Here is a 16,077-nt window from a genome sequence, read left to right on the forward strand (position 1 = left end):
CTTGCGAAGACAGGCCCAATCCCTCACCGGCCACCGCCACGCGATGCAGTTTTATACATAAACGCACAGAGGAGTGCCACAGAGGAGTGCCACAGAGGAGTGCCACCCCACCAAGGCACATGCCCTGTTCTGGCCATTTATTTCTCCCAACCACACGGCCTCCCAGCCTAACAGCCTGAGACAGAGACTTTCTTAGATCGCATGAGTTCGTGGCTTGGTTGGGTGGGTCTCTGGCTCCTCCGGACCCCTGAGTCGAGCCAGTGGAGCCTGACCGGTGTGTGGCCTGGACGGGAAGCGTGATGGAGGCTTCCGTCGCGTGGCTGGACGGCCCGGCTCAGTGGGACTGAGGACCGAGCAGCCGAGCAGAGCCTCTCGGCCATGGCATCTCAGGGCAGGCTAACCTCCTACGTGGCAGCTGTGTCCCGCAGCACTGTGGGAGGTCAAGGGGGACATGGGAAGGCTTTGAGTGACCCAGCCTCTGGAGTTGCCAAGTGTCACCCGTCCTGTGTCTCACCGAGCATGCCAGGCACTTAGGCTAGCCCAGATGGAGGGATGGGGCTGCCGGCCTCAGCCTGAGCTGGGAGGGGCCGTGGACTCTGAGGCCATCATAGTCTGAGGCACACATGAGTGTGCACACACACAGCCTACCCAGCCCAGGAGCCGTCCTCACTGAGCACCCTCCGGGGGTGGCATCTGGGCCCGAGGCTATGGCCATGGCCGTGGGGAGGGCTGTGCCCTTGGCAGAGCCGGGCAGCGTGCAGCCTCCTTTGCTTGTCTTTCCTGTGGGTGTGATGTGTGGGAAGGTGAGGCCTGGGGAAGAGCCTGTGCTGGGGCCACGTCTTTCCGGGGAGGGATTTCTATCCGTTAAGCTAAATCGGGTCCGTTTTCCAGGACACTTTGCAGGGTGTGTTCAAAGTCTGGATGCCCAGGAGAACACAGAATGTCAGAGCAGGAAGGGGACATAGTCTGTCCACTCCAGCTCCTCATGGTACACACAGGGATACTGAGGCCAATGGAAGGGGCCAAACTGGTCTTGGTCATGCAGTTGGGATCCTGTAGTCCTGGGTCCTTGCCACTGCAGGCCTGTAATCCAGGCGGTTTCCCCCGCCGGGCCCCGGGGCTGAGCACCCTTTGGAGATAGGTATACTTCTGTGTCAGATGTCTGGAGGACACTAGGCCTGGGACGGGGCAGCCACTGCTGGTCAGTGGTGAGGCCTGGGGGAGCTCAGCTCTCACACATGTGGCCAGGAGGACGTGCCAGGAACAGGTGAAAGCTTCCCCTTAGTGGTCTAAGACATGAAGCCACCGGAGAGCCGCTGGGACCAACACCACCTTCCTCTTTCCTTTAGGAAAAGTACAAAAATCAGGCTGTGCATAGCCTTGTCCACACCAGTAGCCTGAAATGTGGATAGAGTGAGTCATGGCTTTGAAGTCAGTCAAAGCTGGGTCACATCCCAGCTCACATACCCCTGTTTACTAGCTCTGTGACCCTGACTAAGTCCCTTGAACTTCTGAGTTCCAGTGTCTTCATGTGTCTATGGAGAAAATCATACTTTTATTCTTCCATTCAGCAAGTGTTTATTGAATAGCTACTATGTGCCAGACACTGCTGGGGATACAACAATAAGGACAACAGGCACTGTCCCTTATGGAGGAAGCTGTTGTCAGCTGAACAGTTAGGCAAACAAACGTAACTTTGCTAACTGCGTTAAATGTTACAGAGGAGTGATAGGGCACTGTGAGGGGGTGCAGTTATGGTGTGACCAAGTTGAGGCGGCCAGGGACATCCTCTCTGAGGTGACATTTGGCTGTTGTATGGTCTGGCAATGAGTAGTAGCTAACAGCTGAAATGTGTTTCAGGCAGAGGAAATGGCATGTGCAAAGGCCCTGTGGCTGGAGGGAGTAGGTTGAATAGGACGCATTAAAAGGCCAGTGTGACTGGGTCAGAGAGATCACAAGGAGCAAGTGGGAGATGAGACTGGACAGGTGGGTGGGAAATTTGTTCACTGAATTAAGGAAGGGTTTGAAGCATTGTATACATTTTATGTATTTACCTAAATTACTTTATGGGACACAATCAGATTGCCAACAAGATGACCATGGCGGCATCGAACTGCTGGATTACAAACAGGGATGTGGGCGACCTCATTAGGAGGCTGTGCCTGGCAGAATAATAGTGGCCCCTTGAAGATATCCATGTCCTAAGTCTTGGAACCGTGAACCTATTATTTACATGGAGAAAAAGAACTAAGGTTGCAGATGGAATCAAGGTTACTCAACACTGACCTTAAAATAGGGAGATTATCCTGGATCATCCAAGTAGGCACAGTATAATCCTATGAGCTCAGAGAGTGGGTCAGAGACCGGGACTTTGGAAGCACTTGACATGCCCTTGCTACTCTGGAGGTAGAGGAAGTATTCTTTCCCTCACTTTGTCATTGAAGGAAAGGAATTTCGAAGACATGAAGTGATCTACTCCAATACCCAGGGATTATCCAATTCCCTTGGCTACAGACATTCTTAGCATTTCTGCGGGGGGGGGTCTGGGGAACCCAGGGGGCCTCGGGGGGGGCCCAGGTTAGGGCTTTATTTAGTCTAATTTCAGCCCCACCTGTAGTGTCATCCACTTCATCCCCCCCCCCCAACCAGAACAAACTGACCCTTACCATCTTTTACTGCAAGTTGTATTGAGCGAGAAAAGGGGATTTTGTCACTGGAATTGTGATGTAGGAGGACATGCACATTTAGACTGACAGGATTTTGGAGATATGAAAGGAGTCATTTAGTGCAACTCTATCTTCTGCCTGCTGGAAAAATTGAGACCCAGAGAAGGGAAGTATCTTGCCCAAGCCTCCCTGACCTCCCTCCACCAGTGAGAAACAGAACTAAGGTCGGAATTGCCTGATCCCAGAGCAATCATCCTTCTGTTGTATCCTGGATGGGGCCCTGTGTTCCTGGAAACTTCAGTTGGAGTTTGAATGAATTTTCCCATAAAAGTAGGCTTTCTGCATGGAACTCGGTCCCCTTAAGACTCTAGCTGTAAGGTGAGCTGTGGATTCCTCTGCCTTCCCTTCCCAGGAAAAGTGAACTCACTTTGATAGAACCATTTCAGGATGAAAATGTTATTCTTTACTCCAAAGTAAGTTTGCAAATGGACTTCAGTGTGCTCCGTCTGTAAACTGGGAGCAGCCGGAGCCATCGCTGTGGACTCTCCCCCTGGTAACCTAGAAGCATTTCTGTCTGAAGCCTCCCTCCCTTTCTGCTCTGAGCTTGTGGGAGCCTACTGTCCAAATGTTTGTCCATCAGTGCAAGTACAGCAAGACGTCTGGAGCCACATAGAGCTGAAGCTGAACTTGGGCCCGGGTCCCACGTGTGTGAGCTCGGGCGAATGGTGGGCTACGGGTGGAGCCATGAGCCAGGACCTGGATCTCGATCTTCACAAAGATGCAGCTTCTCTGAATACGTGCAGGTCACCTCCAAGGACACTTCTCAGTAGACTCTCCTGGCAGCCCTGGGGAGGTAGCCCCATGTCGGTACTTTCTTGCTTTCTTTTTTTTAAGGATTTTAATTATTTATTTAAGGGAGAAAGAGAGAGTGAGCTGGAAGGAGAGGGAGAGAGGATGTGAAGCAGACTCTGTGCCGAGTGCAGAGCCTGACGTGGGGCTCGGTCTCCTGACCTGAGATCACCACCTGAGTCAAAATCAGGAGTTGGACTTTCAACCAACTGAGCCACCCGGGCGCCCCCACGTCGGCTCTTTAGAAGAGGAAACTTCCCGTATGATTCCGCTTCTGAGTGGCAGAGGCCCCAACCACACCATGACTAGTCTTTGTGGTTCTCTTTCGAGTGCTCAATACTCCGTACCCATTAGCATGGTCACGTGAGCAAGCGACACAACCCAGCATAAAGTGAAAGCGGGAAAGTGTCTTCCTGTCTTCTGTCTGTTCATCCGTCCACACTTAACTGTGTTCATTCCCCAAGTGTTTTCCCATTTTTCTTCATTTATTTGTCTATTTCATCTTTGAGTCACACGGATGACTTCTTTTGTTGTACGTAACCATGGACCAGGGATGGTTCGAGACACAACAGGATCTTTGTCCAACAGCTCAGGCTACTATAACAAGAACTGGCTGTGTGCCTTGCACAACAGACATCTATTTCTTGGAGCTCTGGAAGGCTGGTTGTCCAAGATCGGGGTGCCAGTGGGGTTGGGTTTTGTTGGGAGCCCATTTCTTGGCTTGTAGACCAACCACCACCTTCCTGATGTGTGCTCACACAGTGGAGAGACATCTCTCTGCTGTCTCTTTTTTGAAGGCACTGACCCCCTTCACAAGGGTTCGACCCTGATAACCTTATCACAAGGCATTATCTCTTGATTCTTTTTTCAGCTCTGGGGTAACCATTTTACTGTTTTCCTCTCTTTATAGATGTTTGTCTATAGATGGGAATACTGAGGCTTACAAAGGTAGAATTCCATGCCGAAGACCACACAGCTCTTAGGGGAAAACAGCGGTTCAAACCCAAGTTCATTTCCAGCATCTATGACTGCTCCCTGCTTGGTGCGTGGGCTCTGGAGGCTGGGCTTCAAATTCTGTGTTAAGAATTTTGAATGACAATGGACAAATCGTTGTGGGGTGGAATGAGATTATTTTCTTCTTGACTTCGAGAGAAATTCTTGTCGCAATACACAAGTTCACCATTCTGGTGTTCTTGTGCTTCTGTTTAATCTCTGAAATCAAACCAAACGTTGGGAGGGTTCAGAGTTCCCCTGGCAGGAACATACATTTGGCATTTGATTTGAAACTTTCTTTTTAATCGGGGTCAAATGCAAGCATTGTGGATTTAAATTGCTGCTGGCCTTCCTAGCCTGCCTCGTGAGTGTGATATGAGTACAACCATTGTACCCAGCGCGTGCTCGTGCCCCAGGAGGAATTTGAGTTGGATGGTCTAGAACATCTGTATCCGAGCCGCATGATTTTTTTTATAGCATGCTAATATTCCACAGGAGCTGAAATGGGGGTAGTAACTAGATTCTAAGAAGTGCTTTGAATGCATCATTCAGTTGAAACCAGGACTGAGTTAATGGCCATACCAAGTAGTTCATAGACGAACAACCTGGTCTTGTTGTGCCACTTTCCCAACGATTCAGACTTGGGTGGGACCCCGTGGCTCACATCTGCTGCCTTTCCAGGGCCTGTTGGAGGAAACCCTATCCCGCTTATCCCAGATGTGCTTCCAGCATACTAGGAAGGTCCTCCTGGAATTTATCCTTCCGGTTTTCCTCATTTGGTTAATGATACCATCATCTACCCTGTGACCCGGGCCACAGACTGCAGTCGTCCTCCACATGTCTCTCTTCACCTACCCAGCCCGTCCACGTCCCTCACCACGCCCAGGTGATTCCACCACGCAGAGGTGCCCTCAGCTGCCCCTTCCTCTTCAACCCCCCGTTCCCGCCTTGGCTCACCTCCTGACCACCCTTTCCTGGAATAGGCTTTAAATTCACTCCTCAGCCCCCAATACCAGATGTCGGAATGATCTTATAAAACACGGGTGCATTCACCCCTCTCCTCTGTACCCCCCACCGTGCCCAGAGACTGTTCTCAGACTGTGTTCTCTGGAACCTCGGGTTCTGCAGCCAACACCAGACCTGGGGCCTCTTCCCTGATGTAGTTCCTCTTGTGTTTATTTACATGAGGCCTCCTAAAAGATCTTGTTTGAGGAGGGCATTTTTCTGAAGGAGAAAGGGGCCCCACTTTACCCATATCTCCTGACAGTGCCCCCCCCCCCAATGGTCCCTCCCACTGTTCTCCGGTCACGGTCATGGGGTCCTCTGTGCTGTGCTCCAAATACACATGTGATGCCTTGTTTCATTGAACACACTCTCTTTTCTGCTTGGAAAGGCCCCTCTCCCTCCTCTCTTCCCTGAGAGCCCCACTCATCCTTCAGAAGCAGCTCAGACATCCCCTTCTGTGGATGGCACAGAATGCCTTGTACTCCCTGCCGGAAAACTGCTGGCTCCCTCCTGTGCTCCCAGGTGGCCTTGGGCATGTCTCAGAGGTCGTCCGGGGAATGACAGACTTGTCTACCTGTCTTCCTGCCCAACCCTGCTCGGCTGTGAGTGACTCAAGGGCAGAATTTGCATTTCCCCAACTATGCGTTCCCACTACCCACCTGAGCACCTGATCCCTGAGAGAAACTCAGTAAATGGTGATACAAAGTAACATGTCAACTAATCACCAGCATGGGCTGGAAAAGCCACACATGTCCGATGTGCAACAGGTAGGGCAACGGGTTGTGGGGGTGATGGGACAAGGGAAACAGACACAGGGGGCTTCAAAGTTTGACCATTCTGGGCTGCCGTGGCTGAACCTGGAACATACGTGTTTTTGAGTATAACTTAGGGAGAATTTGAGACCTACAAAAACTCAGCATGTCCCTTAGGCTGGGCTACACCAGCGTGGGACTGGCATTCTGGGGGCTCTACCTGGGGCACCTGTAGGAAAAGTGATGGCACAGTTCCCCCCGGCTCGGGTGGGGCCACACCAGCAGTCTGACTGGCTCATCTGCGTGCTAGGCTCTGCCCTTCTACGAATGGACTCCGTCAGTGCTCACAACGCGCCTGTCATCTCTGGGGTGGCTGTTATACCCATTTTGCAGCTAAGAAAACAAGCCTTGTGCAGCTACAGCTAAGAAGCTGTTGAGGCAGCACTAGAAGGCATGACTTCTGACTCCAAGTCCCATGGTTTCGGCACGTTGCTCCGCGTGTGCTTTGGGAAGGAGAGAAGTGGAGATGGGGCAGGGATGGTGGTGGCAGGGATGGGCGGGGTAGGGCAGATTTATGACTTCGTAATGTGTCCCGTGTAACCCAGACCTCACACCCTCCATAAACACGCTCAGAGAAAACTCAGCACGTCCTCTTCTTATTTAATTTCTTTTCTTTGAGCTATAAATACGTACCACACAATTCACCGTGTTCGGGGATATGGCCTAGTGGGGTGTAGTATCTTCACAAGGTTGTGTGCTGTCATGACCACTGTCTATTTCCACAACATTTCCACTTGTCAATTTCTCCTGTTTTTCTATTTCAGATTCCAATGATGAGGGACCCTGGCTGGATTAGAAACGTGTGGCCTTCGAACATTAATGTGAGTGATGTTGCTGTGAATGTACCTTTTGACCTTTACATTTCCAGGGGAGCAAGGGCTCTGACGAAGCATGGCCATGGTGTTCTGCTGTGGATACAAGCCATCTCCCAACCAGGACCCCGCCCCTCCCTCATGCTGGCTGAGTTGGCTCGCGGCTCCTCCTGAGGGCTTGAGGAGCCCGGGATGAGCTAAGAACATTTTGGCTAATTTCTAACCTCTTCTCTCTGGATCCATACTCCCCTAGGCACAGAAATGATTTTGCTGCTTCCCATATTTGAAAAGCCTTCCATGGCTCCCTAGTGCCCACAGGAAAAGGTTCGTATTGGCACCCAAGCATTTGCTGGTTGCCCCTGGTGGACTCCCCTTACGGTGGCTGCGGTCGCATGTACCTAACAAAAGCCCCCACAGCTCTCAAATCCCTTCTGCAGATTTTGCTTCCTCCTCCTACGCACTTTGGTTCCTTTGTCCTGCGTCGGTCCCCCTGCCCCGTGTGGTCCCCAAGCCTTGGGCCAGGCCCTGCTGATGTTTCCTGTGACTGTATTTAGTGCTTTGCAGACCACGGACCCTTCCTTTGGGAACTCCTGAGACTCCATGTCCTGCAGACTGAGGGCCAGCGCCGTCCTCCACCCCTTGCCCATTCTGGCTTCTGGACTCATCCTGGATATGGTTCGCGGAGCCTCCATGGCTGGGGGGCGGGAGGGATTCTGCTGCAGCACTTGGGCCCAGGGCCACGCTTCATTTCCAGTTTCTGTCTCGTAGTGTCCTCGCCTTGCCCGGGAACTGTACCTTAGGCTTCAGCAACATCTTATGACCTGCTGTATACCTCCGTGGGTCTTAAACCTGAGCTCTTTTCCTGCGGAGGATGGACTTGAGGAGATAAGTTAGGAGGTGGTGAGGCTCAAGGAAAGGCTTTTGGAATGATCCAGGGAGGAAGAGAGAAAGCCTGAACACTCATTTGTCCCTCTGTGGGCTGTCCTAAGCCTTGGAGATCAGAGTGAGGGTGGCATATAGTCTCTGGTCTCAAAGAGCTCCCAGTCTGGCGAGACTGGAGAGCCAGGAACAGAACGCGGAACAGAGGATTTGCCGGGGACTCGGGAGGCCGGGCGTGGTGCTGGCCAGAGGGAGAGGTTCTCCTGGGAGATGATTCCACAGGCTTCAGTTGAATGAGTGAGGAAGGCAGCTGAGGGAGGCCTTGTCCCAGGGACTCAGTGAGGAGCAGGTCTGTTTCCGAGGGGATTGGCAGGGACGGGGCCCAATCAGAGGCCAGGAATCCGGACCAGCAGGCGGTTAGTGGCAGTTAAGCCTGGAGCGAGGGGAGCCTCCCACCAAGGAGGAGAGTGGAGGCAGGAAGTCCCGGTGAGTGAACCTCTCTTCCTGGCCGTGGGCTTGCAGGCTGGTGGTCACGAAGCAGTGAGGCTGCTTCCCAGGGTCGAGTCCCCATTCCGTAGCCCGGGGGTGGGAGCCCATGGCCACCAGGTTTCCAGACCCAGCCTCTGGCCATGCATGGTGCAGTGGCTACAGTGTACAAGAAAGGGAGGCCAGGAGAGGGAATAAATGGGACTTCTCCCGCACACCCTGCTCTGCCCCTCACATGGCTCATCTAGAAACAAGATCAGAAGCAATGGACAGGAGATGCCAAGCAGGAAGCTTCTGTCTCGAGGGTGGAGTGACAGGAAGTCTTGACTGTCTAAGGCAGGAGAACTGGATTAGGAGGACGCGTCCTGGCCTTGGCCCCTGAGCCCTGCCACTTAAGAGTCCGTGTGTCACCGAGCAAGTTTGCTTGCTTTTCTGAGCTTCAGTGCCTCGTGTGCATGTGGGGGTTCATGCAATCTTGAGTGTAAGGTGCTTGCCGTCCAGCACAAGGCATCGTGCAGAAGAGATGCGGGGTTTGGAACTCAGAGCGATGGGTGGAGAATTTAGAAGCAATTCATAAAAAAAGGCTTCCAAGACAAAGCTGAGTCTTACGCTAGCCAGGCCTGGAGGTGTTCTAGAACAACACTCTGAGTCCAGGCACCTGGGGCTTGCAGGTGAGTAGCGGGAGATGACAGTGGAGGAGAGCAGGAAGCAGGGGCGCTGATGGCACGGAGGTAGGGCTGCGTCTACGTTCCTAAGGACCTTAGACTTTATTCTGGTGGTAATGGTAATAGGGATGGGTGGCCTGGAAAGTCCTAAAGCAGGAGATGCCCCCTCAGATCTGCAGCCCCATTAGAGACCAGTCATGGGTTGGGCTTGGAGGCAGGGAGACCAGTCAGGAGTTCACGTTGGCCTCCTTGAGGGTGAAGTGTTTGTGGACTGTCTGGAGGTGTCCGGGAGATAGTGGGATGTAAGGCCTGGAGCTGGGGGCAAGGTCTGGACTGGAAATACTGATCTGTGTATGGCTGCCGTCTCCAAGGGGAGGCTCTCTACGTCTGTCCTGTGCATCTCTGGCTCCATCCTCATTGCTGTGCAGATGGGCTGGGTACCCAGGAGTCGGTGATGAGTGTGTCATGGTTTAGCTTTTCGTTCGAGGGCTCACCAGTCATTAGAAGGAGTAGCAGAATACAAAATGGCACAGTGACAATGCTTTGTGACATGTGCCATCATGGGCTTACATGTGGTTCATTAGTACAGAGAAGCCAGTGACTGATTCTTCATGGACCTCAGGGACGTCTGAGCAAAGCCTTCCCCACGAGGTCTAGCTCTCTGTTTGGATGCTGTAGCTCTGGGAAACAGAAACCCAAAGAAAAACCAAACGCAGACACCCCCACGCCTCCATCCCCACAGGCACGTGTGCGCACACACACACACACACACACACACACACAGATTCATTCAAGACAGACAGCCCTGAGTTCCGGAGGGACATTCAAGCAATGAAGTATTCACCCAAGCTCCTTAACCCATGTTGCTCTGGGAGGGGAGAGAACGTGCTGAGCTCTTTGTTACGTGGAGCCTGGCACATCTTTCCTGCTGCGCTCCTCATGAGCAGCGCTTGCGTGAAAAAGCCTCCCTCTTGGCCCGCCCGCGCTTGGATCGCAACATTTCTTGTAAGAGCAGCGATTCTCAGAATTCTGGGTTGTCCTGCTCTCGTTGCTTGAAACTTGCTGCTTTAGGCTTGAAAAGTTTGTTTTCCTCGCTGCTTTTAAGTTGAAAAAGGACTGGATTTAAAATGTAGTATTCTTGGAAGGAGCTCGTTTTGGCAGGAGGGTGGGTGGGTGGGTGGGAAGTGATTCTGTCTGGATTTAAATTTATTTTTGAAACATTTCATCAAGGCGCTCCGTGTGCCTGGCTTCTAGAAAATTGGCTAGGCAATACCAGCCGTGGTTCACAGCCACGGTCTCCTGGTCCTTCCTCCGATCTGTTTTCCTGTCCGCTTTGCACATTATCCTGGGATTCTGCTCTGCTGGAGGAGAACGTAGCTGGTTCTCGCAGAGCAGTAGGACAAATGCATTCTCCTTTCTTATACTCTGCCATTCGTGTATAATCTCACCCTGTTTTAGTTTGTTCTGTGTTCAGACTCTGCCCTTCTTATGTATGGAGCATTTCCTCCAAGGTGTTCTTCCTGGGGCAGGTGTGTTTTTTCCCAGGGGGCTTTTCCTTGTCATGGGGAGAAACAGAAGCTTCCCATTCTCTGAGCTCCCCTCCCCATACTGTCCTTAAGCTTTTCCCTTAGTCTGCCACTTGGAAACCCTCACATTCATTATGTTTAAGCCCTTGCTTACTTAAAAATATATTTAATGTATGCCCTAAAAAGTACATTTAATAGGTACTTAAAATGTATTTAAATTTTAAATCTAAATTTTAAATTTGTAAAAATGTTATTTATTTTAAAAAGTTCAAATCACTTTAAACATATCTCAAACTGTTTTTAAACATATTTTGAAACGGGAACTTGCTTTAATTGGAATCTGTCTTTTCTAACTGGATGGCCATGATTTTCATGTAGTCGTTGGTTTTCCTATTTAACAAATCTTTACGTGGTCCTTATGTGACAGGTTCTTGTCTAAACGTGTTATATATGTTTGTCCTCCCGGCAGCCCTGTAAGTCGGTTCTATTACTGTCCCTGAGGGATGTTGCGGCTGAGAGGTTGAGCTGCTTGCCCAGGTCACACAGCCCGTAAGGGCCGGGGTTAGGATTTGAACCCACACCTGTTGGCTCCAGAGACTGTTCGTAAACACTATAGAATGCTGCCTCTGGTAGAAGGTTCTCTGTTGAGCACTTTCAAATTCTTGTCATTGATTCCTTGCATTTAGTACCTGTGGCTGTGTCTGGCTCCCCAGACTCTCAGCTGTGTGCCGATGCACAATTCGCCCCTCTCTCCGGGAGACTTCCCTCTTCCCACTTGCTCTTATGTCCTACGTTGGAGCTGTGACATCCGGGGGCCCTCACGAGGTCCACTGCTACCCAGACAAACATGCATTTATTTTCCCTTTACTTCCAGGTGTTGCATTCAATTTCAAGGAACAGAACTCAGAAACTTACAACAATGCAGAAAACTGGAGGGGCTTCTCGGGTGGAAAAGCTGTGTAATCAGATTTGGAAGGCAAGAACGAAGGGAAAGGTGTCCTGCAGAGCTAACACAGCAAGCTGTCCCCTGCACCACCTGGAAAGGGGACTGTGGCTGAGGGAGGGGACACCAACCCAGTAGAACCTCCAACAGGTGCTGGAGCCACACAGGCATCCCCCTTTTTAAAAAAGATGTTTACCCCCCACCATCGTACCTTGCACATAGTAAGTGCTCAGAAATGGCTTGTTCCATGAGTATGTTCTTTGTGACTTCCCTCCTGCTTGATTCTTGATAAGGCCACTGGTATTTTTAACATTAGTACCCATGTACTTACTTTATTTTTATTAGGATATTTATTTTTGTTAGAGCTGGGTTTTTTTTTTTTTTTTGGTCATTTTTACTATGATGAATATATATTTGCAGCCAGGCATTATGATCCATGATATGACATTTAAGCATTCATTTAAAAATATGTATTGCTCAACTACTATGTGCCAGGCCCTGTGCTAGATACTTAAACAGAAATGGTCTTTTCCTTCCTGCAGACTCTGTCTCCTGAAGAGAGATTTTACAATAATTGCACACACAACTGGAAATTTTGAACTATAACAAACACTTCAAATAAATGATACACAGAATAGTTAGAATGTCTAGCAGGGAGAATTGAGATAGTAGTGATGGGGAGGGTAGTGATGGTTGAACTAAGGTTGAAGAATGAATGGAAGGTAATCAGGTAAAGAGGAGATAGGATTCCAAGAAGAGGGAGGAGCACATCCAAAGGCCCTGTGGTAGAAGGGAACAGGACAAGCATAATGAAATGGAAATGGTCCAGTGTGGTTTGAACTTGGACTCCATGAGAAACAGTGGAACCAGAGCAGTGGTGACACTTGATATGTAATCAGATGTTTGATGCTGGTGCTGGAGGAGCGTGTGTGTGCACATGTGTGCATATGTGTGTGTGTGTGGGTACATGTGTATGTGTGTTAGGGTGATGTGCCCTCATTCTGATGCTCTCTAGCTGATCGCTCTATCTCCGGGTGTCCCAAGCACCCCAGGGCCGGGTGGAGCGTTGCCTGAGCCAGATCATGCTGCCGTGGGTTCAATGTTACAAAGCAGGGGGATAAAACTGAACAGTGTTTGCTCAGGGATGGGTGCTCGTCTGCCCACCCCCACCCCCGGCCTCTGTCCCTCCCTCCTATTTGAAATTCAAGCAGCTCAGAATGTCCTCTGATTCAGTTCATGAGCCCAAACCTTCACTTACACTTTCCCAGGGGAGGGAGCTGGGGGAGGAGAAAGTATTGGGTACGATGTTACCTGTTTTAAAATTCAAGTGAATTTGCATCAATTTCTTCTTTTGAAACTATCTCAGTATCCTTTGAAATGATTAGAGATGCCCAGCGGTGCCATGGGTGCTGGATGGACAGCAAGGCCTGTGTGTATTTGGGGGGGATGGACAGGCAGGGCTGGTGTACCCCCCATGAAGTCACATCACGGACAGGTCAGAGCTCATGAACTTCTGTCCCCACTTCCTTGTTCTCCAATGTGGAGATTGAGGTCTTGAGGTGACACTTGCAGGGTCTCTTAAGTGACAGAGCACAGAAGGGAAACCAGGTCACTTTCCCAGAGCCACGCTCTGCCCAGGACACACCAGATTCCACAAAGAACTATGAGATTTTTTTTTTTTTTTTTTTAAATATCCTCACTGTTCTGGGAGGAAAAGATAAGAATTTCCCTCTGGGGACTTGGGATACTTACAGATAGAATCTGGGAGCTGGCTCAGGGGCAGATCTGGAACTCTTCTGAGGCCAGCTTATTCTCAGGAGCATTTTATTTTTTGAGAGAGGAGAGGGGCAGAAAGAGAATTTTTTTAAAATAATTTTTTTCAGACTTTCAAATTATTATTCATTTGAGACAGATACAGAGAGAGAGAGAGAGAACAAGCAAGGGGAGAGGCAGAGGGCGAGGGAGAAGCAGACGCCCCGCTGAGCAGAGAGCCTGATGTGGGGCTCTATCCCAGACCTGGAGATCATGACCTGAGCCGAAGGCAGAGGCTTAACCATCTGAGCCACCCGGACGTCCCACAGAAAGAGAATCTTGAACAGGCTCCATGCCCACATGGAGCCTGATGTGAGGCCTGATCTCATGACACTGAGATCATGACCTGAGCGGAAATCTAGAATCAGACATTTAACTGACTGAGCCACCCAGGCGCCCCTCTCAGGACCCCCTTAGACATAGTTCTCTTGTCTTTTCTTTCCTCTTGGGGTAGAAGCCTCCGTGGCCTTCTCTGCTCCCAGACACCCCAGTCATCTTTGAGGGGAGCGTGTGTGTGTGAGGGAGAACAGCTAAGCTCAATCCCGCAGAATCGGGAGGGCGGTGTTCCCACGCGGCTTGCCCATCTCCACACAGACCACCATTCCTCTCTGCGTTGTTCTGGTGTGGTACAGGGAAGCCTAAGCCAGAATTTTTTTATTTTTTTCATTAAGATATGTGTTTTTATTTTTCACTCTATTTCTTATTAAGTTTTTAATTTTAATCCCAGTGTAGTTAATGAAAAGTGTTATATTAGTTTCAGGTGTACAATATAGTGATCAGCAATTCTGTACGTTACTTAGTGCTCATCACAAGTGTCCTCCTTCATTCCTGTCACCTACTTCCCCCATCCCTCCACCCGCTGCGCCTCTAGAAACCATCAGTTTGTTCTCTGTAGTTAAGAGTTTTTTCTTCGTGTGTCCCTCTCTGTTTTTTTTTTTTCTCATTTGTTTCTTAAATTCCATGTACGCATGAAATCATAAGATATTTGTCTTTCCCTGACTCACTTTTTTCCCTTATACTCTCTAGATCCATGTTGATGCAAATGGTAGGATTTCCTTCTTTTTTATGGATGAGTAATATTTCATTATACAGACGTACCACTTCTTCTTTATCCATTCGTCTATCTGTGGACACTTGGCTGCTTCTGTAGTTTGGCTATGGCCGAGAATGCCGCTAGAAACAGAGGGGTGTCTGTTTCCTCTGGAATTAGGGTTTTTGTATTTCTTTGCTAACCTAGAATTCTCCCATTGGTTTTATAAAAGACACAGCTGTTCTTTCTGGAAGACAGGGAGAAGGAGAGAGCTAATTCGTCGAGTCAGGGCTGGGAGAAGCAGTGGAAATTCTAGTTCAACTTGCTGCCTTCTGTTTGGGAAAACTTGCACAGCCCCTTTCTGACTGGGGGTCCGGCTGGGAACTCCTGGGTTCCACACAGTGCAGGTTGCCTGCATGGGTCTGACCTGTCTCCCTAGGTCTTTTTCATTACGATCACAGAGTCTCTGGAATCTACAAACAAATGTAATCGTGTTCTTCTACGTCAGCCCTTGACATTAGGTCTCCGTTCTGTCTCCATTCCTCCATGTCCCACTCCCTACACCAGTTTTTTCTGCAGGTCACACGGCTTCGGTTATTATTAAACACGTGGAGAGTGGTTCAGGCTTCCCTTTTATGCTGGATCGTCTTCTTGCAAATGGGCCTGCTGCCGTCCTTATGGCCTTCAGGTCTGATGGTCACACTGGATGTGGTTTTGCAGGTGTGGTCTGACCCGTGGAGAAGACTAGCAAAAATTACTTCCTTTGTTTTAGGCTAACAGACATATATCCATGCAGGGTTGGGAAAATGCAAAGCTACGTGATCTCATTCTCTGGAGGTTGACAGGTTGTTGTTACAGGAGCTGGAGTTTCGGGGCCCGTTGAACATGCTGGTTTCAGTAACACCCCTTCTGGTCTCCATAGCCTATTGCACTCGGGTGTACACTTTTGAGGAGGAGAATCATAAATTAAGAAGCAAGTGAATATTTTTTAGCCTCCAAATTTTCATAAGAGAGGGTTGACAAGATCTGGAGAAACTAGAGAAAAGACTAGTAAAATAAAATGATAAAAAGGAGAAAAGACTAGTATTTAGTGGAAAGGATCTGTAGATCTTTTGGTACTGCTGTTTCTAGTCGTGTACTCTCACCCAGGACAGCTGAACGTGCTACATTTGCATACTTTATTTGAATGGTGCTGTGTTGAGTAATGACAAGTCAACAAAACAATGTACAAATCCCAGGCAGTTACTGGAACCTACCACCCAGCCTTTTGACATTAGAGCATTCTTTTTAGGACTCTGCAGTGACCACGAATCTATCCAAGGCAGCATGAGCTAGAGACGAAAGATTAAAAAAAATTCTCTTCCTTATAAGAACTTGTTTTTCAAATGTACCTTTTCCATGGGGATTCAAAATCACCATCCAAAGATGTGGGAAGGGATTCGATGTTTCGTGTGTCTGGAAGACTGAGGGCTGGCTCCAGTTCTGGATTTGCCCAAAGAATGAGGTGGCCCGTGGTTTGTGAATGGGTAATTTTAAAATTTCACCTTCTACTCTGATGTGTAGCATTTAGTAGTAAGCATTCTCACCGTGCCCCAAAAC

At 49.6% G+C, this 16,077-nt stretch overlaps 1 protein-coding gene across 2 annotated transcripts in view; it reads left to right on the forward strand.

Annotated features, from left to right (window-relative positions):
- The window catches only part of LPIN1 (lipin 1), a 128,342-nt gene that overhangs the window by 27,974 nt on the left and 84,291 nt on the right, over positions 1-16,077 (forward strand). For both annotated transcript variants that reach the window (XM_032866864.1, XM_032866865.1), the window contains exon 2: positions 7,090-7,146. In XM_032866864.1, coding sequence (XP_032722755.1) covers positions 7,090-7,146 — 57 coding nt within the window. The remainder of the gene's footprint in view (positions 1-7,089; positions 7,147-16,077) is intronic.

This window comes from Lontra canadensis, unplaced genomic scaffold (assembly GCF_010015895.1).
Source record: "Lontra canadensis isolate GAN:19392208 unplaced genomic scaffold, GSC_riverotter_1.0 scaffold32, whole genome shotgun sequence".
NCBI lineage: Eukaryota > Metazoa > Chordata > Mammalia > Carnivora > Mustelidae > Lontra > Lontra canadensis.